At 61.0% G+C, this 25,968-nt stretch overlaps 1 protein-coding gene across 1 annotated transcript in view; it reads right to left on the reverse strand.

The window, feature by feature from the left end:
- Positions 1–25,968, reverse strand: part of KDM4B (lysine demethylase 4B) — a 134,001-nt gene that overhangs the window by 14,900 nt on the left and 93,133 nt on the right. The window contains 5 exon segments of the mRNA XM_079915879.1: positions 167–287; positions 722–1,164; positions 8,849–9,048; positions 9,398–9,499; positions 17,341–17,537. Of these exon segments, the coding sequence (XP_079772005.1) occupies positions 167–287; positions 722–1,164; positions 8,849–9,048; positions 9,398–9,499; positions 17,341–17,537 (1,063 nt within the window).

Raw genomic sequence — 25,968 nt, forward strand, 5'->3', positions numbered from 1 at the left:
GCAGGGGGCACCTCGGCCCCACAGCATTTGGGGAGGGTCTGAGGCTGTGCCGGGGAGGGGTCTGCAGGCCCGACCTCGGCTGGGGGTGGCGGGAGTGAGCAAGCCGGGCGGGTGGCAGAGGAAGGCAGGGCAGGGGCGCAGCAGAGCCAGGGGCACCCTTGCTCACCCTCGTCACTTGAGGCCTCCTGCTTGACCACAGACAGCGGGGACCGGGTGGGTGGCCTGCCCAGAGGGTGGCGCCGGCTCTTCTTGATCTCCATCTTCAACTTGGAAAAGGTCGACGGAGCCTAAAATGGCACAGGAGGCCTCTGTGGGAGCAGCTCTGGGGCCGGAAGTAGAGGCGGTGGAGCCCAGCTCAGAGGGACCCCAGTGTCCTCAGTCAGGGGCAAAAGACCCCAGGAAGCGGGCAGCCAACACCCACAGTGGTTTCTTTTCTTTTTTTTTTTTTTTAATATTCATTTGTTTATTTGGCTGTGCCGGGTCCTCGATGTGGCACGTGGGATCTAGTTCCCTGACCAGGGATCAAACCCAGGCCCCCTGCCTTGGGAACGCAGTTTTAACCACTGGACCACCAGGGAAGTTCCCCCAACGGTGGTTTCTAAACCACGTACGTGCCGTTGGCCTCCGGGACAGGATCCACAGGGGCCGTTTGGACGAGCGGGGCTGTGGCCAGCACGTGGGGCAGGGGGACCCCCGGCCCCAGGGACCCAGTGCCCCCTACCTGCACCTCGCCGGCTCCGCTCTCCTCCTCGGGCCCCGTCAGCTCCATGGGGGCCACCTGCTCCTTCCAGGTGGGGCCCTTCTGGGCAAAGTGCTCAGAGGCCTGCTGGCAGGACACGCGGCCCTTGTCGCCTGCCGCCGGGCCGGGCCGCGGCACCACGAACAGCATGGGGATGATGGGGCGCGGCTTCACCTCTGGCTCCTCGCTGGGTGCTTCGGGGGGCACCACGTTGAGAGGTGGTGGCGGGGGGTTCTCCTCGGCGGCCTCAGGGCCGGGGGCCGGTGCCGGGATCTCTAGCAGGGGCACCTCTTCGGTGGGGAACTGGGTGGGCAGGGGCGGCGGCAGCTGGGGCATGAGCGGGTGGTGGAGGTGCAGAGGGCCATAGCTCTTCTTCTTCCGGTCGCTCTTGGCCTTGGCTGGCCGCAGCTTGCCCCTCCCGTCCTCTGTGGGGACAGAAGAGAGATGAGTCAGAGGCGGGGGCCGGGGCACCCCAGGGGCCAGTGGCCAGGCACCCCCTTCGAGCCCCCCAGCCGGAATGGGAGCCGGCTGCACTAGTTGAGGGCCCCTTCTGGCCCAGACAGGCCTTCCCCCAAGGAACCCGGGCTTCGGGCAGTTGTCACTGCTGCCAGGTCCCCCTGCCAGGCGGCCGAGCCCTGGAGCAGCAGCACCCTGGCCTCAAGAGTCCTGCCACACGCTCAGAGCACCTTCTGGAATGAGCACGGGGCGCCGAGGCGAGCTGTCGGAAAGCAGCTGGGAAGAGACCGGCTCTGAACATCCTTTCTGAGGGGAGGGGGGAGGAGGTGGGATGCATTTTCTTTTCATGTGTCTGAGTTTCCTTTATTTCTACAGTAAACGCACACGGTTTGTGGAATTTTTAAAAAGCAAAACCTTAGACAACAAACCATAAACAAGTGGTTCTACTTGTGTGAAACAGAAGTGCCTGCAGGGCCCGGAAGACGCGAGGGCCGGCGCTGCGGGGCTTCCTGACAGGTGACGGGGTGGGGAGGGAGGTGGACAGGGAGCGTCTTCAGCAGCATCTTAATTCAGGACCACAGCGGGCGTGCAGCTCGTCAAATAAACGGAGATGGGCGGTGTGGTTGGAGGGGTCATGGCCCCCAAAGACGCCCACACTGTAGCCCCGGGACCTGTGCATGCGGAACCTGACATGGCAGCAGGGATCTGCAGATGAGGTTGAGCTGAGGATCCCGAGGCGGACCCCACATACTAACAGGGATCCTTAAAAGCAGGGGATCCAGCTGGGGCCAGGGGAGCCGTGACTACGGAAGAAGCCAGAGAGATGCGGCACTGCTGGCTGTGAGGATGGAGGACGGGGCCGAGAGCCAGGGATGCGGCACCTCTAGAAGCTGGAAAAGGCAGGGAATGACTCTCCCCTGGAGCCTCCAGAGGAGCCAGCCCTGCCCATGCCTGGATTTTAGTCCAGCGGGACCCATGTCGGACTCCTGACCCCTAGAAATGTTGGAGAATAAGACTTGCTTTCAGCCACTGGGTCTCTGTGGTCACATCACACAGCCACTGGGGATGCATGTGGGCGGGGGGCTCCACGAGGCCTGCTGTGCTCAGGGCGAGGTGTGCAGAGCCTCAGGGATGCCCGCCCACAAGGACCAGCGGCTCAGAGCACAGCCTTCGGGCCTTCCCTGCCCACCTGGAGAATGGGCACACGAGCTCAGGCCCTCACTGCCTGTCCCGGGTCCCCACAGGCTCAGGACGTCACATGAGGTGTGCCAGCAGCTGATACCCGGGGACGTACTGGTCATCCTACTGATGGTACCCGTGAACCGTTGGTTCCAATGCGTCACAGTCTGGGTCTCTGAGGGCCGGGAAAGTAAGGACAACTCGCAGAAAAGCAGTGGTCCCTCTCCCGGCTAAACCTGTTACCACGTGACACGTGACAGGGTCTGCTGGTCCCCGCGGCATCCACACTTACCTCTTACTATAAAAACCTGTCCGTGTTTCACCCCCGTCCCTCAGCCAAAGATAACGACACAGGTGGGATGATGCTCCCAAGGGCAAGGCCATCACTTAGTCCTTGACCGGCCCTGACCCAGGAAGGGGTCAAGCAAGGGCCCTCCCTCCCTTCCTCCAGGCAGATCCCTGGCCCTGAGCGCTAGGAGGGAGCCGACCCCCACCCGCGGCCCCCACTAGGCAAGCTGCAGAGGCTTGAGCCAGCCTGGCCTTCGTGGAGGGGCCCCTCTGGTCGCTGCAGCCCGCAGGGTCCTGAGCAGGCAGCCGAGCTTTTCAAGAGAGGCTCAGAGGAGGGAGCGCTTGCCAGCGCCCCCCATGCCCTCTGGCCCTGAGCCTTCCAAGGGCAAGGGTGCAGTCAGGATCCCTCCTGTGCCTTTGCCCACCTGGAGGAGCCCAGCACGCTCCCCAGGACCCCCCAACTGACAGCACCCCAGGAACAGTTATCCGGCCGAGGAAAGGAAATGGGCATTCCGCAGACAAAGCTGCTTCTCCACTGCAGATGCTGGACTTGGATGGTCCTGGCCACTAAAGGTCACCTCCCTGTCCCAGGAGACGTGGGAGAGGGGGGATGGGGGGGCGCTGAAAGGTGGGAGGCGGGGAGAGGTGTGGGGTAAACACTGCTCATAAGGTTTGGTGACAGCAGCCCAGCCCCAGGAGGTGACCAAGGGCCCAAGAGATCAGGCTCCTTCCTGCCGCTTCTACTGATTTATAGAAATGGCGCTGAGGCAGCCCAGAGCCCCGTTCTGACACGGCAGCAGGGACTTCCGGAGAAACGGCTTTGTTCTCTAAGGAAATCCACTATGCCCTCCTCCCTGACAGTGCGGCCACCCGAATGGAAGTCCAACGACGGCCTCCCGGGCCTCAGGACAGCAGAGCCTGCGAGCTGCCCCGGCTCCAGATGCTGCTGGGGAAGGACACGTCCCCGGCTCCTTCCTCACGGCCACTAGGCCCTGGGAAGCTGACGGGGGCGCACCCAGAGGACCCTGTTAGAGGACAAGCCCAAGGGCACTAGGGACGCTGGGGGGCCCGGGCCCCATCTGTCCTCACGCCGTGGGGACCACCGCAGGCCTAGGGCAGGCAGGCCGCACTTGGAAAGCCCCTTGGTTGGCCCGCCTGAAGGAGCCTCGAAATGGAGCTGGAACGGTGGCTCGGACCCGAGCCGGGTCCCTCCCCAGCACACAGGGCCTCTCACCACCCCCGGTGTGCAAGGGGGCGCAGAATGGCAAGGAACCCCTCTGCCCCAGCAGGGCTGCTGAGGCCCGTCTGGCACTTGTTTTTCGCGGGGAGGCACAGCCAAGAATCCCCCCACTGCCGACGGATGTTACAGCCGCGCCAGCTTCCGGGGCCCCCATGCCTCCTCTCCCACCAAAGTTCTCCCAGGGGAGAGCAGGGGGCACAGGGCTGCTGCCTGGTTTAGGGACCCTGCCCTGCCTGGCCCAGCCAGCCCGCATCCCTCCTGAGCGGAGCCCAGGCCAGGCCAGGGGACTGTGGCTTGAGTGTCAATGCCCCGCCCAGCCTGCTGCTCACCGCTGGGTGCAGCCGCCCCGGGTCTTGTCCTAAAGCCGTCAAAAAAGGTGCGTGAGGGAGGGGGAAGTGACCCAGGGCGGCTGCACACCCATTCCCGGCCCTGCTCTGCCCTGCGGGGGACCACGTACTCTGGGACCAGCCCTCCTGGGGCCCTGCCGCTGCCCCTGCCACCCCCAGCTCCAGAGCTGCCAGAAGGGACAGTGGCCGTGCTTGGCCAGAGCTGGCCAGGGCCAGGCAGGAGGGAGCCCTTGCGGTCCCAGCAAGCCAGGTGGACACGGGCTGCCTTCCCGCCAGGACCAGGGCTTGCTGTGCCGGAGGCTGCTGATCCCATCCTGGGCCAGGCCACAGGGCAGCTGCTCTTGCAGACCCCTGGCAGTGGGAGCTGGTGGGACCTGGCAGCCAGGAGGGGAAGCAGCCCCCCTCCCCAGGCCAAGGGACCCGCAGCCAGCCGGGCCCCCTCCTGCCCCTGTAGGGTCCGGGCACCTCCATCCTGCCCGCCTCCGCCTACTCCAGTCAGGGAGCTTCCTACGTGAGCAGCGGTGGCAAGCACACGCCCTCCCGACGCAAACCTAAAACAAAATGTCCTGTCCTCGCGCCCGAACGCCCCTCACACTCACATCTCTGAGGGGCAGGAAGCTGGCGTTAAAGGGAATCTAGAAACCACTTTAACGTCTTCCACTCGTTCCCCAGACGTGTTTGCTGTCACCCCCGACTGTGAGCAATTATTTATTTGATGCATTCAGAGCCATCTTCCTCCAAGGGCTTGAGGGACAGCCCCCGACTGGGGCGTGTGGCTCCCCAGCTGTGGCAGCCTCCTTCTGTCCCCTGAAGGGACCCCTTCCCCTCTAGAGGGGCTGATGTTCCGGGAGATGTCCCAACACCCCAACTCCTCCTTCTTGGGAACCAGGCTCTGGAGTGGAACAGGGACGGGGTGTCTGGAAAAGGGAAGCAGCCGGCCGTGAGCAGAGGTGCCTCCTTGGGAACGTCCCCGCTCTGCCTGGGGTCCACAGCCACATGACACTGAGCCCACCACAGAGCACGGAGCCTGCAGGCCTTTTGGAGAAGCCCTGGGGGTCCTGGGCTGAGGCCCTGGAAGGGGGACAGAGTGGCTGCAGATGCCAGGAAGGAGGGCACACATCCTGCAGGGTTTGGTCTACAGCAGCATGTTTTACTCTCAGTGGACACAGAGACCACCCCCCACCCCGCCCCGTTTAGGTAACAATCTGCTTAGAAAAGGGAAAACCAGAGAGGAACCAGGCCTTCGCCGTGCGTGAGCCTGCGGCCACCTCTTGGGATCCCGAGACACCGAGGCACAGTGTCCCTGTGACGGGGCCGGGTCCAAGCAGGGGGTGACGGGGCATGGGGGTGCGGCTGTCTCTATAAACAGTCGATCGGTTTGGGCGAAGGTTCATTTTAACGCAACTCAATTAACGAAAAGAGAGCCATTATTCCTTTGCTAAGTAGTTGGGTAAACAGTGCGGCTACTCTCGCTGGCTGCCCTGCATCCGGCCTCAGGCCGGCAGCCCCTTGCGCCTGCTCGAGAGGGAGGAGAGATGCCCGTGGTCGCAAGGCATCCTTCCCACCCTTCCCAGGAGGGGTCCCGCTAAAACCCTTGTCTCTCAGGACTGTCTGAACTGGTCGGGCCCAGGAGCCCCTGCCCTGGCTGGCCCCCGACGGGCTGACTCCGCTCCTGGGAAAAGCCGCTTCGGGCTGAAGCCAAGACCCTTGGGACAGGCGTCCTCCCACAGGCCCTGAGCAGGGTGTGCGTCCTCTCCTTTTACCCTCCAACAACCCCACTGGCCTGCCGAGGCGGCGTCCAGGGCCCGGTCCCCAGATTTCAACCTGGACTCTTTATTTCCACCTGCTTTTTCTCCCACTTACCCCGCCCCCGTGAGAGCACCGATGCCCCCTGGCAACTTTACAAGGTGCCACCTGGGGCGGCCCGGGTGCAGAGCCCAGCCTGTTCCTGCCCCGCCCCACGCAGCCCACCCTGGGGCAGGGCGGTCACCACCCCAGTCCTTGCCAGTCACACCAGGGACACCTGCCGAGTCTCCCAACCTCTTGGGCCAGAACCCCAACCTAGCCATGTCAACAACCACTGTCCTAACCTCCCTAAAGCTCACCTCCACGGCCTCTGGAGTCAGATGCAAACGCCTCACCTGTTGATGGGACTCGGGGCCCTGGATCCCGGAGCCCACAGCAGAGGGTCCATCATTCATTCACCCACCGCAGCCCATGCTCTGACTCGCCCCACGGAACTGGGGCCCGGAGCACTCACGACACAGGCACAGAGCCGGAAGGACCACGTGCCCCTCCCAGCTGCAGACCACCCGCTCCGAGGGAGCCCCTCTTGGTTTTGGCACGTTTACTCTGTTACAGGCTAAACTGTGTCCCCCAGATTCCTATGTAGAAGTCCTAACCCTGGGGCCTCAGAATGCAGCCACATTTGGAAATAGTCATTGCTAATGTCATGAGTTAATAAGATGAGGTCATTAGGGTGGGCCCTCATCCAATGTGACCGGTGTCCTTCTGAAAGGCAAAATGCAGACAGACTGGCACACAGGGAGAGGCCGTGTGAGCGTGAAGGTGGCCGTCTACGAGCCAAGGAGAGAAGCCTGGAACAGACCCTCCCTCGCGGTCTCAGAAGGAACCAGCCTTGCCCACACCCTGACCTCGGACTTCCGGCCTCCAGACCGAGAGACAATGAACCTCGGTTCCTGAAGCCCTGTGTCGGGTACTTTGTCGCACGGCAGCCCCAGCAGATTCGGATGCTTCCCTAAACAGTCCAGTGTCTGCCTGGCGTGTTTTCTGAACTTTAAGTAAACGGGACATGGGGCGTGGGTGCCCGTGTGACATTTGGGGCTGCATGTGAGGGTCGCCCCGGGGAAGAGCAGTGGCCTTCACTGCAGCCCCGGACAGTGTCCTTGCTCCTGCCTGCAAGCTGGCCGGTCACGTAGCCCTGACCTCTCCTGACCCCTCTTCCTCGGGCCTTGCTCCCTCCAGCTGCATCGAAATCAACATCCCCCAAGGCCGCTGCCCAGCACCTTTGCAGGGAGCCCCCCTAACACATGCAGCCCCGTATATGTTACAGCTCCTCCTTGTCTTTCAAAAACGTCTCTTAATTTTCTCCATAAAGGTCTTTTATCTTCTGTTAGATCTGCTCCAGCCTGCATCACCCTCTGGATGCTCTCATTATAGGTAGGATTTTCTTCAAAACCATGTGTTCTGTGAACACGCACATGTGACAAGTGTGGGGCGGCTCTGTGTGTCCAGCCCGTTTCTGGCAACTCCGCTAGCTCCCTGCGTCACCAGGCCTCAGCCTCTGGGTCCATTTCCACGGGGTGATTGCGCCTGCGCACAGACTGTGCCGACGCACACCCCCTCCCCGCCCCCCGCCGCCTGTGTCTTGCCTCCCCGGACTGTCCAGACCCTCCCGTGTGGACCGGGCTGTTTCGTGATGCCCACCAGGCAAGTGTCATGCCAGGCTGTCTGGGACAGGCCAGCACGCAATTTACCCAGGAAACTTTCCAGTCTTCCCTGCCTCCAGCTCCTGGGGGCCCCGCAGGGACACCCCCCCTTCCAGCCCGTGGGAACATCAGGGGCATGCGCCTGCCCCTCTCAGTGCCTGGTGGAATGCCACATCATCTGGGACACCAGCCACGAGCACCCCGGGGAGGGCCTGACCCCAAGCCAGGCAGAGCTGTGCCGGCTCACCTGCTCCAAGACACAGTCCCGAAGAGGAACCCTCCAGCGACCTATGGCCTGTGATGGGGGCCCGAGGCACTGCTGCCTGGCAATCTGCCACCAGCCCCCCAGCCCCGCCCGGCCCCTCCTTTACACCTGGGGGGGCAGCTGCTAGGTGCCAACGTGTGAGCAGCTGAAGCTGCAAATTAGGAAAGTGAAACCAGCCGTGGAAAAGAAAAAGGAGCACCATAAAACATGGGAGTGGGGAACGTTCAAACGCTCACGGAGTCATGTTCCGCGACTAACGGGCCCCAGGCAGTGTAAAGGGTACGGTTCTGAGACACACCCACCATGGTGCCCAGATATAGTTTTTTTGTTCAACGCCAGCCTGCAGGTGGGGCATCCCCACCGCAGGCACGTCCAGCATCTGGCTGCAAACAGCAGGCCATCCCCTTTCCCAACTGAGCAGAGAACACCTCTGTTACGGACGGTGTCTGTGTCCCCCCAGGTTCATGCTGAACCCTGCCCCGCAGTGGGCTGGTTGGGAGGTGACTGGGTCATGAGGGTGGGGCCCTGGCTAAGGATCAGTGACCTTAGAGGCCAGAGGGCTCACTGGCTCTCTCTTCCCCCTGAGGACATAGTGACAGAGGGTCACATACAAAGCGGGAGGTGGGCCCTCGCCAGCACCAGGGCACACCAGCACCCTGATCTCCCAGCCTCCAGCACCGAGGAATAAAGCCCGTTGTTTCAAGCTGCCCACCTGTGGATTCTGTTTCAGCAGCTGGATGGACTTCAGTTTCTGGGAGAAGAGGGACTTCTCACAGCACTCCCAGAATGCACATTTTTAGAAAACGCCCTCCCTGCCCACAAGACACATGGATGGGATTCTGAAGGCGCGGGGCCTGGCCAGCACAGGCACCGAGCAGGACTGACCTTCGGAGCCCTCGGCCTCCCGGCCCTGCGGCAGCGGCTGGGATTCCTCCTCCTCCTCCTCGGGGTCGGCCTCTGGTGTGGCCTCCTCCTTCATGCCGCCACCAGCCTCCTCCAGGAGGGCCGTCCCAGCTGCCCCCTCGCCAGGAGACTTGGGGTCGTCCGGCTTGGGCTTCTTGGGCTGGCTCCGCTTCCGGTGAGACCTGGAGAGGGAGGCTCATCAGACGGGAGGCGAAACAACGGAAGGGAGAAGCCCTGGGCTGTGCGCCCTGTCCAGCAGACAGAGCCCCCCAGGAGGCCCGGGGAAGCGGGGGCCCTGGGTGGGGTTGGCTCCTGGGGGCAGGGGCGGTGGAGGGAGAGAGGCCTGGGGGAGGGGAGGGGATGGCAAGGTGGGTGTCAAGCGCGTGCCGATGGCAGCTGGAGATGGGATGGCGGGACGGACGGGCTCCAGGAGCCTCTGTGTGGTGGGGCGGGAGACACGGGGAGCGTGGGCTCAGATGGAAACAGAAGCTCGTGGAAAATGCCTGCGCGACAGACAAAAGGTGCACTTACGACAGCCCCGGCCTCCTGGTCTGCTCTTTCTTCCTCTCTAGACTTGGTTTCCTCTCCTCCTCAGTCTTTTTCCAGTGTCTGTTTTCTTTCAGACTAATTTGTCTAGAACGTAAATGTCAGGGGGTTTTTCTCTAGGACTTGTGTTAACTCCCTAGACGCTTCGCCGCAGGGCCTCGCGGGGCCCCGGGCTCTCCCTGCATCCTCTCCACCTGCAGGAGCTCCGAGCCCAGAGCCCGCGGTGGCCCCTTCTCTAAGCTGCGCCCCGGCCCCCCTCACCTCCTGCCCACGCCGGCCTCAGGGGCTGCGACAGTCCCCGGACGGGATGGAGGGCGGTCCTCAGGCCCCAAGTGAGAATCCCAGCTGAGGCTGAGCTGTGGCTTCTTAGTGAAAATGAGGGGGAATTGGGATTAAAAAGGAAGAAAGGAAAGCGACAAAGGGAGGGGGGCTGCAGGTTAGTGGCCAGGGCACCCCTGCCGGGTCCTGGTGGGACGTCCTTGCCGGTTCCTGGAAACTTTCCAGGGAGGGGGCAGTGCAGCTTTGAGACCTCAGGAGGTGTGTGACTGGCCCGGGAGCTGATGCAGGGGCCAGGGCGGTGGAGAGGCTCAGCCTTGGGCAGGGGACACCAGGACAGCCACAGGCTCCGGGTCTCACAGCCGAGGGGTTGTTTTGGAGAGAGCTGTTGGCGCTGGCCGTGGCTTCCCTCCCCCAGGGAGCTCTCCATGTGGCCCCAGTGGGGTCAGACACCAAGACCTTATAGGAGACCCTACAGGGTCCCTGGCAGCCGCACCTCCAAGGACCAAGTGCTCACCAAGGGGAAGCAGGGCTGTCTGACTGGGGACGGGTGGGCAGGGAGGCCCCAAGGGCTCCAGATGCCAGGACCCGCATCTCCTCCCAGGGGCGTCTGCAGCAGGACGCTGGGGGCTCACGGCTTCCTTGCTGCCTCCTGGCCCGACGCTGCTGGCCCCTGGGGTGCCTCCTTCTAACTGTCCCCTGACGCTAACCGCTAACCACTGCCGGTCCCTTGCTGCTCAGCTGCCTAACTTGAGGGCCCCTGGCTCTGTGCCCTGAGCCCAGGCAATGCCCGGCACACGACAAGCCCTACTTGATGTCTGCAGCATGAACCACCCTGATGACCAAAGGTGGAAAGCAGGGAGCATTCCAGGGAGGGCGCGTCATGGGCAGAGGCATGGCATCACACACAGCATGGCGTGCAAGGGCGCACTGCGAGGGGGAGGGGTGCAGGAGGACAGGCGGGCGGGGACAGGGCGGGGGAGTCGGCAACAGATGGGGGCGGGAGGGGGCACGAAAGACTCAGGCCTCCCCTGGTACACTCTCCACACCGAGCGAGTTTGGGAAATGCCAGGTGCAGCCCCGACGCGGACACAGGCGGGAAGCTCCGGGCTTTTCCCCAGCTGTCATCGGGAGGCTTCTCTCGGGGTCTGGGAATGCTGCAGGGCCAGGTGCCCACAAGCGAACCCCCACGCTGGCCCCAGCACCCAGCAGAGGGGCACCCTCCTACCGTCAACTCACCTGGCCTCGGTTTCCGGCAGCTGCCCCACTCCTCACCCCCTCTCCGGCCCTCCCCCACCCCCACCAACCCGGAACTGGCCCGGAGGCCACTTCTGCCCCTGCCCGCCTCAGGGTCCCCAGAGAGCCCAGGCCTTCCTCGGCCCCCGACACACCAGTGGGCTCAGAGCTCTGCCCCCAGCACCATACCCCCAGCAACCACTGGGCCGCACCAACGCAGGGACCCCCCCAACCCCCCGAACGGGTGGAACTAGGTGCAGAGACGTAGGCGAAGGGACAGGCCCTACTGCAGAGGGGAAAGTGAGGTGAACATCGGCATGCAAAGGAGGATCTGTTCTGTGAGAACATAAGCTGGGAAATAACACCGGGGGAATCTGGGGTTGACTTGCTGACAGCTGTGGGGAGCTGTGCGCACACCCTAATCGCAGTCTGGCCGTACAGCATCCTCTGGGCCCACTCCCCAGATGCGACGCCTTCCCCTCTTTTAGCCATTTCTTCTTGTATTGACTTGCATGTGTCTCCTCACGCTGCTGCTGTTTTTTGGTTCTGGCTTCTCTGCTGAGTTGCCAGCACAGACACTTAGGCTGTGGCCATCCTGCCCACCTCAACCCCTCCTGGCTTCTCTCCCATTTTGGTTGTGGTGAGATTCTATATTACATTTTTCTGATCCTGTAAATATAGTTCATCCGTGAGCAACAGAGCTGCTCGCACTGCATTCTTTGCTCACTCCTTCTGGAGTCAGTAACGGGCCCCCTCTCTTAGACGCTTAGCTTTCCTGGTTTTCTCCAAGATCTTGGTGTGGCCTCCTAGGCAGGGGTCACATGCTCCTCAATGACACCCTGAGGCCCTCCTCTTATCTTGAGACTGCCTTGGACACTCCTGAGTTGGATCTGGTTTCCTTGATCCCATGTCTTCCTTGGTTGATGCCCTTGTTTAGCTGGAGCACATCCTCCAGCAGCTTTCTCAGAAAGGAGGGGGAACCTGGGACTTTGCTTGTCTCAAAAGATCTTTATTCCCTTCCCATACGAAGTTGGTAATTTGGCTGGGTATTCCTGGGCTGAAATGATTGCTCTCCTGACCTTTAAGACCCTTGTCCTTTGTCTATTAGCTTGTAGCATCATGATCGCCAAGTCCAGTGCTGCTTGGGCCCCGTTGACCTGTTTGTTTGTTCCAGAGGCTTTGCAATCTTCTGTTTAACCTGAGTTGTGAAAAGTCTGCATTCTAGATTTCCTCAAGCTGGCTCCCAACCCACCTCGGACATTTCTTTGCTCTTTTAAAGTTTTTTTTTTAGTTTCGTTGGGTCTTCATTGCTGTGCATGGGCTCCCTCTAGCTGCAGCGAGTGGGGGCCACTCCTCACCACGGTGCGCGGGCCTCTCACCACAGCAGCCCCCCCTCGTTGTGGAGCACAGGCTCCAGGCATGTGGATCTCAGCAGTTGTGGCTTGCAGGCTCCAGGGCACAGGCTCAGTAGTTGTGGCGCACAACAAGGCACAGCCTCAACAGTTGTGGCTCAGCTGTTCCGTGGCACGTGGGATCCTCCCGAACCAGGGAACGAACCCGTGCCCCCTGCATTGGCAGGCAGACTCCCAACCACTGCGCCACCAGGGAAGTCCTTTGCTCCCTTTTAAATGTCCAAGAGCCATCTCTTTCCTAAAAGCCTTTTTGTTTATACAGCAGGTTCTTCCATAAATGCCAAGTCACCTGCCCTCTCGCAGAAGTTAGTTTTCTTCTGCTCACTGCATGGCCTCTCCTGTGGGGTCCCGCTTTTTTTTGTTTGAGACTCTTTCACACTGAGTTTCTTCAGGGGTTTAGGGACCCCTGGCTATGACGTACAAGGGACTAAGATGTTCGCTGGTAGCTGTGTGTGAGCAGGGCTCCTAGAAGGGGAGCGGGCAGGTGGGAGCCCTGTCACTTCACGGGGGACCCCCAATATCACATGTGTGGCTTTGTTCCGTTGGGCCACTCTGACCCGGCCCTGCGGTTGGGGATATGTGAGGCTGGCACGTCTGATCTCCCCAGCAGTAGGGCCAGTGCCTTCTGCTGGGGGATGGGGTGGAGGAGGAGGCCCTGAGCTCAGCGATGCCTCCAGCACACCACGGTCCCCGCCCCAGCAGGCGCCCGTGCCTGAGTCCCAGGCCTTGTGGCCTGAACCAGCCCACTCCCCGTCTGCAGGTCCACGGACTCGAGTTTTCTCTGTGCTGCAAAGTCAGGTGTCACTTGCCCCTCTTTTCCTTCCTTCAGAGTCTGCCGATGCTGCTCGTACCCTCTCCTCTTCCCTGTCCCTCCTTTACAGTCGTTTTCATGGTGTTTCAGAGGAGGGTGGACATAAACGTGCACTTTACTTGCCAGGCTTAACGGGATGTCACTTGGCGAAGATGGTAAGAATTAGGTATTGGTACTGAGTCCAAATCCCTACACTGATATTTCCAAGATGGGAGCAGGTGTCCTTGGACCTCAGGTGGCAGGAGAGGCAGAGTGAGGGGGCTCACTGAGGGGCCCAGGGCACACAGCCCCTTGGGCATCCCAAGGTGGGGCTGTTGCCCAGAACTTCTGACTCCCCGGGGAGGGATCTGGGGCTTCCTGGCCAGGAGTCGCAGCCCCTTCCTCCAGTGTTCCCTGACCCACGGCGAGTAGGTGTGGCCTTCAGTGGGTTTTCTGGTGAAGTCACAGGGACAAGCTCCTGGGGCCGCAGGGGCTGGCAGGCCCCATAGTCATGGCCCCTTCTGAGCGGACAGGAGCTGCACCGGAGGAAAGGGCTCAGGAGCGTGGCAGGGTCAGGGTGGCTGGAAGGAGTGGGTCGGAGGTGCAGTCGTGTACAGCCTGGCCAGGGCATCAGGTACAGAGGGAGAGGCGAGACCAAACTGGCTCCTGGTGGGTCTGGGGGCAGCAGAGGGGGCAGGGATGTGCTCCCTGGCTCCTTGTTTCCATGGTGACCGAGGATGGGAGGTGGAGAGGTGGTGGGCGGGAGCTGCTGGGCTGGGCGAGCAGGGCTAGCGGGCTCTAGCCTCCTGCGTGGGCAGCTGGAGGTCCCGCCAGGGGGAGCAGCAGAAGCTGGGGAGGGACGGGGCCCCGTGGGTCCGGAGAGGAGCACACTTCCCCTCCCCCACTTCCCTCCAAGCCCGGCTGCTCAGATGCTCTGCACAGAGTGCGTGTGAGTGTCCAGCAGAGCGCACACCTGCTGGAACATGTGGGCAACGCGGAGCATTCCTTGAAGCTCTCCTTGAAAATAATCAGGAGCCGAGAAGAAAATGCAGCCTGCATATGGAGGAAGGCTGCTCAGGCAGGCAGGCAGGAGCGGGGGAGGGGAGCAAGGCGAAGACACCAGCTGGGCAGGGGTCCCACCTGGCGGCGATGGCGAGGGGGCCACGCAGCACGGACAAGAAGGTCACAGGTGGCGGGGCCAGTTCACCTGACAAGATCTAGGCGTGGAAGGAAAATCCACGGGAGGGCATCCTTTTCTCCCAAAGGAGCCAACACCTGCCTCTGCTCTCAGGTGACATCTGGGGCGGGGTGCAGGGGGCCATCAGGAAGGCTGGGCCCTCGAGGGGCGGGGGCCTGGCTGAGCCTGTCTGATTGAGGACCAAGGAACGGATGCAGCATCCCAGAGAAGGCAAGGCTGCACAGGGATGGGGGCGCGGGAGGGTGCCCACAGCAGGCGGACGAGGAGCCCACCCCAATGCCAAGCCCTTGGGGAGGGACACTGGGAGATGTCTGGGGACATCTGTGGTGGTCTCACTGGAGGGCTGCTCCTGGCATCAAGTGGGCGGGGGTGGGGAAGCTGCTCAACCTCCCACAGTGCCTGGGACAGCCGCCCACAGAAGATGTCAGCAGTGCCGAGGGGAGACCCTGGTCTAGGAACAGAGCCAGATTTGCCCCCATCCCCTATCCGGCAGGAGTCAAGGATGCTAGGGTGGTGCTGCCCCTCCCCCCAAACCAACTCTCCGACAAGGGAGGCTCGGGGGAGCCGGCAGCCCTGGAGACAAGGCACAGCTGGGCGAGGACAGGTTGGCCAAGTGGCCAGGAGAGAAAGTCACCAGGGACTCCTGAGGGCCACTGCCACTGGGGGTGGGGCGGGGGCAGCGGCTTCCAGCTTGGCATTGGGCCTCCAAATGTGAGTCCCCAGTCAGCCTCTTAGGAGGAAGCCCCCCCAACCAGTGACTTTTTAAAAAGGTGAGGGAGTCAGCCTTCTTTTACATACTAAAGGCTTTAAAGAAAAATTGCATCCTTGGGAACACGACTGAATTTGTTATTCAGTCCCAGGTCTGCACACAGGGAGGGGAGGTGGGAGAGAGGGACGTTCCAGAAAGGAGGTGTGCTGTGCAACATGATGAGGGGACAGGGAGGGGGTAAGGGGCTCTTTGTGTACAGAAGGTTCCGGCCAAGGCCCGGCGGCCGGGTCCCGTCCTCTGGGCAGGCTCGTCTGACAGCCTCTAATCCCATTCCATCCTGGAATGATGCCCCAGTCCTTGGCTGTCACTCTGTTGACCAACTAGTCTGAGCCATCACCAGTCAACCATTATGCAAATGCAGGATCACTCTGCTCCCTCCCTCGGGAAAGACCGGGAAAGAGCGGGAGCTGCAGCAGATCAGCCTCACCGAGAAGGTGCTTTTCGTGAGGAACACACAGGAGGGCAGAAAGTCAAAAGGAGAGACAACAAAAGAAATCGGAAAAGAGAGACACCTTCAAGCGGGCTGCCAGGAGCAGATGGGAAAGCACCCTGGAGCTGAGAGAACATTCTCAGAGAGGGGCCTCGGGTGGGGAAAACACACGGATGAAGGTGCGCAGAGAGGAGAACAGGCCCAGCGGGGAGAAGGTTCTGGGCTGGGAGTGACCGCTTGGCCAGGATGATTTCTCCCAGTTTCTGCAGAGCGCTGGGGTGCCACCAAGGATGCACTGCCCAAGGAACACACTGGCCAAGGCCCCACCCCTCAGGGACCAGGTCCTGGGGGAGGCGCCGTCCTTGACCAATGGGGACAAGACCCGCCAGCGGTGACCAAGGGCTACAGATGGAAACCTCGCCCGAGGCCCAGATCCGACTGCAGCCTGTTTGTGCCGCCCACAAGCTAAGCATGATGTTTACGTTTTTAAATGGTTCAAAAGTTAAAAGAGGGCTTCCCTGGTGGCGCAGTGGTTGAGAGTCCGCCTGCCGATGCAGGGGACACGGGTCCGTGCCCTGGTCCGGGAAGATCCCACATGCCGCGGAGCGGCTGGGCCCGTGAGCCACGGCCACTGAGCCTGCGCGTCCGGAGCCTGTGCTCCGGAGAGGAGCCGGGAGAGGCCACAACAGTGAGAGGCCCGTGTACCGCAAAAAAAAAAAAAAAAAAAAGTTGAAAGAATAATAACACTTTGTGGCATGTGAAAATGATATGAAATTCCCACTCCAGTGTCCATAGATAAAGTTTTATTGAGACTCGCCATGCTCATTGTTTACGGAATGTCTTACTGTCCAGGGCAACCGCCGTGGAGCCAAGTGGTCAAGGGAGAGCCTCCTGAGCCCTTGAAGCCCTAACACCAACACGAGGATGCTCTGGGCCGCCCCGCCCACTCCAGCCATACCCCAGGCCCAGCGAGGACCTGCCGACCGTTCCTTGGGCACCAAGAAGGAATCTGTTTGAAACCTGTCCACAGACAGCTCAGGCCCTGAGAGCCTGGACGTTTCCCAGAGAAAGAGCATGATGGAGTCGGACGCTTCCGAGGCCGCACGGCACTGCCCCTCACTCCCCAGCTCCGCCACCCACATCCCTGTGGCCTCGGCGCAGATGCCAAGAGGGGCAGCCACTCTGCCCTCTCCTTCCCCGCCGGACACCAGGCAGCGGCCGGGCAGGGACCACGCTGGGTGGAAGGTGGGCCGGGAGGGGGGCCTCTGAGATGGAAAGGGGTGGCAGAGGGCGTCCGGGGAACAGGTCTCTGTAGTCACCTCTGCGTCCGCGGATTCAAGCAACACGTTATCCAAGGCACCAGAACAAGCATCTACAGATGCAAAGGGGCAGGGGCGCGGCTCTCATGGAGGGAGCTCGGTGCCTGTGCCCCACGGCTCCTGCCATAGCTCAGAGTCAAGAAGGACCACGCGGCCCCAACGCAGAAACGGGGCTCTCGCACCGGGGATGGCGCGATAGTGAGCCGGAAGCCTGAGAGGGACAGTGTGTGGGGTCCTGAGAGGGCAAAAAGGGCCCACCTCCCAGGAGCTGGTAGACAAGGAGTGGGTGGGAGCCTGAGTCCCCTGACAACACAGGCAGCGACGGCGGTGAGTCCCCAACAGCCCGCGGAGGAAGTTAGACCTGAGAAACACTCTGCCTCTGAAAGAGGGAGAAGTGGAGGAGGGAGGGGAGGGGGGAGAGAGGAGAGGAGAGAGGTGGGCGACAGCCTGCAGCCCCACCAGCGGGGAGCCGTGGGCTGGGCTCGCTGGGTGGCTCACCTGCGCAGGAGCTTGGCCTTGAGCGAGGCCCGGGAGGTGCTCCAGGTGCTCAGCTCGGGGCTGCTCAGGGCCGTGGGCCGTGTGTGGTCCAGCACCGTGAGGTCCTTGCCCTGCTTCCACAGCTCGTAGCGCTCCGGCTGCAGGATGCGCACAAAGACGTCCATGGAGATCTTGACCATGTCCTTCCGGCATGTGCACTGCATGTGGGCAGGAGAGAGACCACTGAGCCCGCGGGCCAGTCACCCCACACCGCGCAGGGCGCCTCGAGCCTACCCCATCCTCCCTAGAAATTCTCTCACGAGACAGGAAAGGGGGTCTTCTCACCCCGATGCGGGGGAAGGTGAGGCTGCTGCATCCCCGCAGTGGGAGCCTCTGGCCTTCCCCACGGAGTCGCAGCCCCCCACCTGACCGTGGTCCACCACGGTGCCCCCAGCCGCTCAGGAGCCGAGGCCACATGCTCTGAGCTTCGGCCGCCTCCAGTCAGTTCAAACCAAAATCTGCCTCCTGTCAGACATGCGTACCCCCGACCAGGTAAAATGCGCATGGAATGTCTTACAACAGCGGTAATTCCAAAGGTTAGTTAGGAAGAGAGAAAAAGCTGTCAGCCCCCAAAGAGCAAACAAGGAAACAAATGTGATCTGGAGAAGGTGCTCCCCCACCCCCGTGTGCCTGCCTTGGGCTTCGGGAGAGGAGGCTGGGGACCCAGGAGACTCAGCACCTGGCCCCAGGGCGCCCGGAACTCGCCTCAAGCCAATGCTGGCCTGGCTAGTAGAGTCCCTTGTGCCTGGGAGCTTCAAGCGTGGGACAAACAAGCATAACGAGGACGGGCTGAAATGGGTCCTTCCTCCCCCTCCTCTGCTGTCTAGACCCTGAAGACGACTCCACATGCAAACCCCGCGTCCCGGGAGCCTGTCCCTCTATGCCACAGGGTCACCGTGGCCCCCAGGACTGGGTCCCGTGCAGGAGGCACTGCAGCCATCCCAGAGGAGTTGGGAGCCAGAGAAGCCAGGCAAGGATTGCAGAAGCCAGGCTCGGGACGGCGAGCCCTCGGTCAAGGGGAGGAAATCAGACAGCCCTGGTGTCCTAGTTACCTGCGGGCTAAGGCCAAGAGCGAGAGGAAGGAGAGACTGAGGGGACCACTGGTCTAGGGCAGGGCTGGCGAGCTGCCCACAAAGAACCAAGCAGTATAGATGCTTCCAGGTGTGCGGGTCACTGATCTCTGTTAACAATCTCTCAGCTCTGTCGTCACTTGGGAGCAGCAAGACCGACTCGTAAACAAATGGGTGTAGACGAGTGCAGATAAAACTTTATTTACAAAAAAGGCAGAGGGCCGGATGCGGCACAGGCCGAGGTTTGCCGGCTCTTGGTCTAGACTCTAGAGGACAAAGCATCACCTGGCGGTGGGCAGCCACCTTCTGAGAGATGAGCTTCCCCAGGGATGGCTCCACGAGGGACCTCGGGGTGGACCTGACCCTGGGGGCCGAGCTCGCCTCCCTCTGAAGGGGCACTGTCCTTGCCTCCTTAGGGGGACGAACCTGTCCTGAGCATCGCGACAGAAGGCCGAGGGGCAGTCGCCCCTCAGGGACACCCGCACTGCAGCCCCTGCAGCTCTGACTCTAAACACCCCCGTGTCAGATAAACAGGCTTATCCCTTTTTAAGCCGTTCCCCAAACCACAGCTTAAAAAGCGTCTCCGGATTTTTTTTTTCCAGGCTGCATGTGTGTGTGTGTGTGTGTGTGTGTGTGTGTGCGCGTGTGTGTGTGTGCACGCGCGTGTATGTATTTAGAATTGCGTATGTGTTCATTTTTCATCCCATGCAATTTCAAAGGACATTATGAACGTGTCTCCGTTTTAAATGCACATCTTGCCTCTGTTTACAACCACCCGTCACTGCCACTTTCTCAAAGGAAATGAAGGAAGCGGAAGGAAAAGACTTAATCGAATGCAGCGATTATGTATCTTGCCCCGAAGAGCCCCTCCCGACTTCCCTCAATTGGCTCAGAAACAGCGAGATATTTATGACCCGGAGCCTGAGGCTGCTGGGGGCGGGTCCGTGTCTCCTGCAGCCCCAGTGCCCCCATCCTGCCTGCTCCCAGGCGCATCCGGGAGCTCCGCCTGGGGACAGCAGTAGCCTGACCACACCAAGTGGGAGGGAATATTTATGACCCAGCGACTCCCCGCAAACTCAATTCAGTTAATGAGAAACCTCGCAGCAGAGAAAGGCTGGCGGTGTAATTTGGCTGTGGAGTGGCGAGAGCACAGATGGCGCCCGGGTTCCAGATTCCTGGCTGGCCACCACAGCAGCTTAAGGGATTTGTATCAAGCGGCCTTGCAATTGCTTTTCCTTAAGTAATTAAAAAAAGCACCTGTGTGCGCCGTGGAGGGGATGGAGGGGACCCGGAGCACATTGCCTGTGTCCTGGAGCCCGGCCTGTACCCGGGCTGGGAGCAGGGCTGGGAACACTCACCCTCACGTCTCTGTGGGGTTCTGGCTGCGGTGGGGTTTGTCGCTGGTGGGGACCAAGGTGTGGGGGGCATCGGCACCAGGGAGGAAACGGTGGGAAGAAGCCAAGGCCCCTTGGGTCGTGGGGGACAGGAGGGACAGCCCCCGGTGCAGGACACAGCAACAGTCACCTTCGTGGGCTAAACCGCTGAGCACCACAGACCCATTGCCTTGTTTCAGCTCACAGTTTGGCAAAAGAATTTGCTAAGACCAGCGAAAAGATCCGGCGCCAGACCCCCGCCACGGACCCTGTACCACTGTCTTCTGATTTGTGGCCCCTGCCCAGCAGAACTGCCCCCGCCGCTGTTTCACTTCAGGCCTGCGAGTAAGCACAGGGGCTCTGAGCTGCAGGGCCGTCCTGGAAATGTGGCTCAGGGAGGGCGGGAGGCTGGAGGCTTGGGGCACAACCCTCGGGGCAGCGCCCAGGGAGGGACTGCGTCCTCCCCTCCAGCCCGGCGGGCTCCCAGACCTTCCTGAGGACCTGCTGGAGTCACTGCGGCTGAGTGTCTGCTGCTTGCTCTCCAGCTCCTGAGCTCAGCAGCCCCACCAGCCGGAGACCAGCCGGAGTGTGCTCTCCCTGGGACCTGGCCTGGCCATTAGTTCTGATGGGGAAACCGGGCTCGAAGGGGAGGGAGGAGGCCTGAGGGCCCCCTGCAGCCTGAGCGCACCCCGGGGCCCTCTGTACCTTGAAGACTCAGCCAGCAGAATCGCGTGGGGCAGGGCTCCCGCTCCACGAGCAACTAGGTAATGAGGACGCTGAGCATCCTGTTCAGATCAGCCAAGGCGGGGTGGCTGGTGATCCCATTAGTGCCGAGGGGCCATCTGGGGACAGAAGGAGTAAAGGAAGAGGAGGGGGACTGTGGCGGGGCGGGGGGGACATGCGCTGCGCATCGCCTGGGACCCAGCACCAGCCTCTGTGGATGCGAGACAGGCTGTGCTCTCTGTGGGACCCCACCCTGGGCCTGCCTGCCTGGCTGGGGGTCAAGCTCCAGCCCCCATTGGCTCAGTCCCACCCCCAGATTCTGGGCCTGGAACGGTGGTCTCCCCAGGTGATGCGAGCAGAGGGAGGTGGCGCCCCGACGCTCAGAGCAGAACTGGCTCTCTGATGCAGCCGCTCATCAAGGGGGACCTGACAGCCCCAAAAAGTGCACCTCAAAGAGCCCCTGACGGGCCCCCCGTGGAGCTGCTGGCGCCAAGTTAATTAACACGGGAGGAACGAGCTGTTCAAAGTGACAGTGGAGAGGAGACACGAGCTCCGCCCCCGCACCCCCCACAAGAGGAGGGGGGACAGGATGCCCCCCAGAAGCAGACACCAGCTGCCTGCCGAGCAAAAGGCTGGCAAGCAGGGCAAGGGCGCAGCCCTGACAAGCCACGGGCGAGCCAGCGAGGCCCTTTGCTCCCCGGGGATCTCACCCAAGGATGTGAGAAATCCAGACAAAGACCGTCTCTGCTTCATCACAGAGAGAAAAACGTGCGCATGCACACACGCATGCACAGGCCTCAGGAAAACTCTAACCACAGGGCAACCTCTGTGGACCCCCTGGGTAGGTGACAGAGCCACCCGACGGCCCTGTGCGGGGCTGGTGATCCTTGGTCCTAAGCACCGATTCAACTACAGAAACGGTCTTACAATGGATCTGTTGTCAGAAGAAATACAAAACTCACAGTCAAGAATACATTAAAGCCCCAACTGCGACCAAAGACCTTTAGGGAAAGTCAAGGTTATTCATCAAAACCAACCATGGTTCTTTCAATGGAGGGAGGGGGGGTGTCAAAAAATTTTGTAGTATTTGTTTTTCTAAATCTCTTTACTGAGCAAGTATATCATTTAAGTCAGTTGGGGGTGGGCAGATTATGAAATCTGGCCCACCACCTGTTTTTGTAAATAAAGTTTTATTGGCACACAGCCCAGCACACGGCCCTGCCCACGGCCACACTGGTGCTGCTACAGCAGAGCTGAGCAATTACACAGCAACTGGATGGCCCCCAAAGCCACAAATATCCACTATCTTGTCCTTTACAGAGTTTGCCAAACCTTGAGTAAGTCACAAAATCATTTTCACAAGGTATCTTGAAGCCCTGACCCCACCAGTGTATCTGTATCTGCAGAGAAGGAATTAGAAGGTGATGAAGGTTAAATGAGATCATAAGGGTGGAGCCCTAATCCTGTAGGACTAGTGTCCTTTTCAGAAGAGTAACAGAGACAGATCTGACCCCTGCCCCCGCTGCCCCCATGTGCGGACACAGCAGGAAGCTGGCGGTCCACATACCAGGACTAGAGTCCTCACGGGAAGCTGACCCCAGTGGCAGCCTGATCTCAGGCTCCCAGCCTCCAGAAGTGCGAGGAATAAATGCCTGTTGTTTAAGCCGCCCAGTTCCTGGTACCATATTTCTGCAGTCTGAGCCGACAGAAGACAGGTGTCTGCCTGGAAACTTACTGCAGTCCCGCTTTTTACCGAGCATAGCAAGCTGCACATCCCCACCACCTGCTGCCAGAATCTGACTCTCACCAGGTGCCAGGAAGCACCTAGAACCTGGCACATGGAGGCCTGGCCTCGGGCTCCACCTCCTCAAGGCTGCACCTGCTTTCACACCTGCAGCCCGAGCCGACCACTCTCAGGGGAACGTGCCCCCCACCAGAGCCCCTGGGGACCTGAGCAGTGGGCCTGGGCCAGCTATGCACACCCCCAGCCGGGCTGGGCCCGGACCCCACTTCAAAGGGGACCCGGGGGCCCAACAAAGGGACCAGCCCCATGCTGTCTGGGGTCGCCAAGTCTCCTTCCTACAGAGGTACCAGCTCCTAACCCCGAGCCTCGGATCTCACACGTTGTGCCGGGGACGGCCATAGGTTTTCTGGTTGGTTTTGGCCGCGCCGCAGCATGCGAGATCTTAGTTCCCTGACCAGGGATCGAACCCATGCCCCCTGCAGTGGAAGCGTGGAGTCTTAACCACTGGACTGCCAGGGAAGTCCCGGTTTTCCGTTTTAATGAACTCAGGTGCTCATAAATGGAGGAACGCGGTAATGAAGTTCCCTGAAATGACACCTAAGGAATGAAGGGGTCAGATCCTTGGTCACCTTGCCAGGGCCTATGGCAGGAGACGCAAAAGGGCCAGCCTTGGGGGTGACTTTCTCTTCTATTTTTCGTGGTGGTAGGTGTGCAGGTGGGCCCTTTTTCTTACTGAACCCATCCCAATACACTACACCTACCAGCAGTCACATTCTGTACACAGCTCAGAGACACGTCTAAGATGTGGCCCAAGTTCCAGGCAGGATGGATATAAGACTTCCTAGAGTTTCCGAACAGCCTGGCCCGCAGTGGAAGCATACTTTAAGGGCTTCAATTTCCCAAGGTTTGGTTGTTTAAAAAGAAAGGCACTGATCCTAGATTGGATCCAGCAATTGAAACCATAAAATCCCAGAGCAAAATCGTTTCTCACTTTTAGCTCACAGAGTCTGTCTTCCACGTCTGAACCATTACATGCTCCGAACTAATCAGGTTCAAGGGCTGTGGCCTCACGGCCCAGAGCCAGGCCCAGCCCTGCAGCAGCTGACAGTGAGATGGGGAGAAATAAACACACGCGAGGGGGCAGGAACACGGGAGCAGAGAAGGGCCACACCCACCCGAGGTCCGCCAGAGCCTTCCTCTTGGCTGCCAGGAACAAGCACCTACTGCGTGCTCTTCTGGTCCTGCTCATGTCAGATGGCAAAGCAGGAGAGAGGAGGCCCAGCAACCAGGCTGAAGACTATTAAACATGGTTCACTGAGATCATCCCCAACAGCTTTGTGGTTGGTGAGGCCGCAGCGCCGACTCCCTGCCCTCGGGGCTCCTGCCTGCCCTGCTGTGTGCGTGTGAGGCCAGCCGGCTGGGTCGGAGGCCTCAGGATCGCAGACCCGACGTGGGAAGGCCGGGCCAGGTGCGGGCCTGTCTTCCAGCCCACGGCTCGCTGCGGCTGGGCCCCGAGCTGCAGACCCCTGAATGTTCGCTGCCCGAGGCACCTCCACGAGGGGCCTCCTCACACCGTGGAAATGTCCTACGTCTATGTTGTCCCCGAGATCACCACCGGCCCACGTGGCTATGAACTAGTACTTGCTGGTGTGACCGAGGTACAGGACACGTAATTACTTCACTTTAACTAACTTGTGGTTAAAGGGCTGTGCGGGCCGGTGGCTTCGTGCTGGGCAGCGCGGCCGGGCAGCCCCACATCCCTTCTGCTGCCAGCCCCGCAGGCACTGCACCTAAAACCCAGACCCAAACTGTCTCTCCCATCCACCCCACTTTCTGCTCCTCGGTGTGGACTAACGCTCCTCCCCCACTGCTCCCCAGGGGACAGGGCTCAACAGTGTCCCCCAATGCATGTCCGCCAGGGACCTCAGAATGAGACCTTATTTGGAAAGAGGGTCTTTGCAGACAAGTTGGCCAAGGTGAGGTCACGCTGGAGCAGGGTGGGTTCTAAATCCAGTGACCGAGGCCCTTGTAAGAAGAGCGGAAGTGGGATCCCGACGGGGGACAGGGTCACATGAAGATGGGCAGAGACTGGAGGGATGCGTCTACAAACCAGGGACACCAAGGATTACCGGCCACGCCAGAGGCTGGAAGGGGCGGGAAGGACCATCCCCTGGAGCCTTCAGCCACACCACACCTCCATCTCAGACTTCTGGCCTCCAGGGCAGGGCAGGGACGCCTTCCTGTTGCTTTCAGCACCCCTCCTCTGCTGATGGCATTTTGTGACCAGAATACACCAAGGTCTAGAACCGCCCCGCCCCCCAAGAAGCCCCTGCTGGTTGACGCTGCCTGCCTGCCCGCTGTGCCCTTCGCGGTCTCCCTGGGTCGGAGCGCTCCTGGGCATCCTGTCCCTCATCTGTGTCCTCTGCACCTCGCCGACTTGTTCCCGTCTCCCAGCAACTTGCCGATGACCGGTGCTGAGCAGATGCTGATGTGGGAGCGACACACATGCTTCCGAGGGAACAATCCCAGGGCCAGGGGGTGCTTCAGCCCACAAAGTGTTAAGCACCCAGAGACGGGGCAGAAACCACCCTCCCAGGAGCCTGCATCTGTCAGGACCAGAGCCGGCCCCCTGTTTCTGATGTAATTACCCACACGGCAGCGGGGGACGCGATAACAAACCAGTTCATTAGGAAATCCACTGGAAGCCCTCGGAAGCGCTTCATAAACAAAGCCATTAGGCACAGGGCTCCCGGGGGCTCCCCCATCCTGGCTGGCGGGGCTGCTTCCCAGGGCTGGGCAAGGTCACAGGCCTTTGATCTGCAGGATGCTGCCCACCACCCCTCCAAGGTCACTCTCTTTCTTCCTCCACACAAAGGAAGCCTCTTCCCTGCGGCACTGTGGCTGCAGCCCGGCAGCCTAGACGGTTCTCCCGCCTGCTGTGAAGGGCCCTCCCACCTCCCCCTCTGCGCCAATGATGCTGAACCCAGGCCCTAGGTGCCAGGCACTTCCCAAGGGCGCTCTGCCCGAGGGCCCCACCAGCCCCTCAGCTCTCTCCCTTCACCCACAGCCCCTCCTGCTGACCAGGACCCATGGAGTCCCTCTCTGTTCTCCAGGCTCCGAGGGGAGCCAGCCTGCCTGACCTCTGTAACAACCTCGTCATCCGAAGCCGCAAGACGTTTACCGCGGCCAAGAAACGAACTCCATTCACAGGCAGGATGGCAGAAAAGCCCAGATTGAGACTGTGGACTCAACACATGTGGTGTGAGGGAAGTAGAACGAAAAGGAAAAAGCAGGTCACTGCCCTCTGGAGCGGACCTGCAGGTGGCATCCCCGGGCGACACGCGCTGGAGACTGTGGCAGCGTGAAGGTGACCCTCGAGGAACCTCGCCAGCCCAGGGCTCTTACCCAGGGGGAAGCCGTCCCAGGGGACACTGGGCGATGTCTAGGAACACCCGTGGCTATCATGCTGCAGGGGGGGGGGGCTCCTGGCATTGAGTGGGTGGGGCAGGGAGGCTGCTCCACACTCCGCAGCGCCCAGGACGGCCCCCAGAGATGGTTCAGCCCCAGGGTCCACAGTGCCGAGGGGGAGAAACTCTGATCTGTGGATTTGAATCACAAGCTCCCCGTTCCACCAGGAAAAGTAGCAAAGCCATGTGACAAGGGGCAGCGGGCCCATCAG

This window comes from Stenella coeruleoalba (assembly GCF_951394435.1).
Source record: "Stenella coeruleoalba genome assembly, chromosome: 3".
Lineage (NCBI taxonomy): Eukaryota > Metazoa > Chordata > Mammalia > Artiodactyla > Delphinidae > Stenella > Stenella coeruleoalba.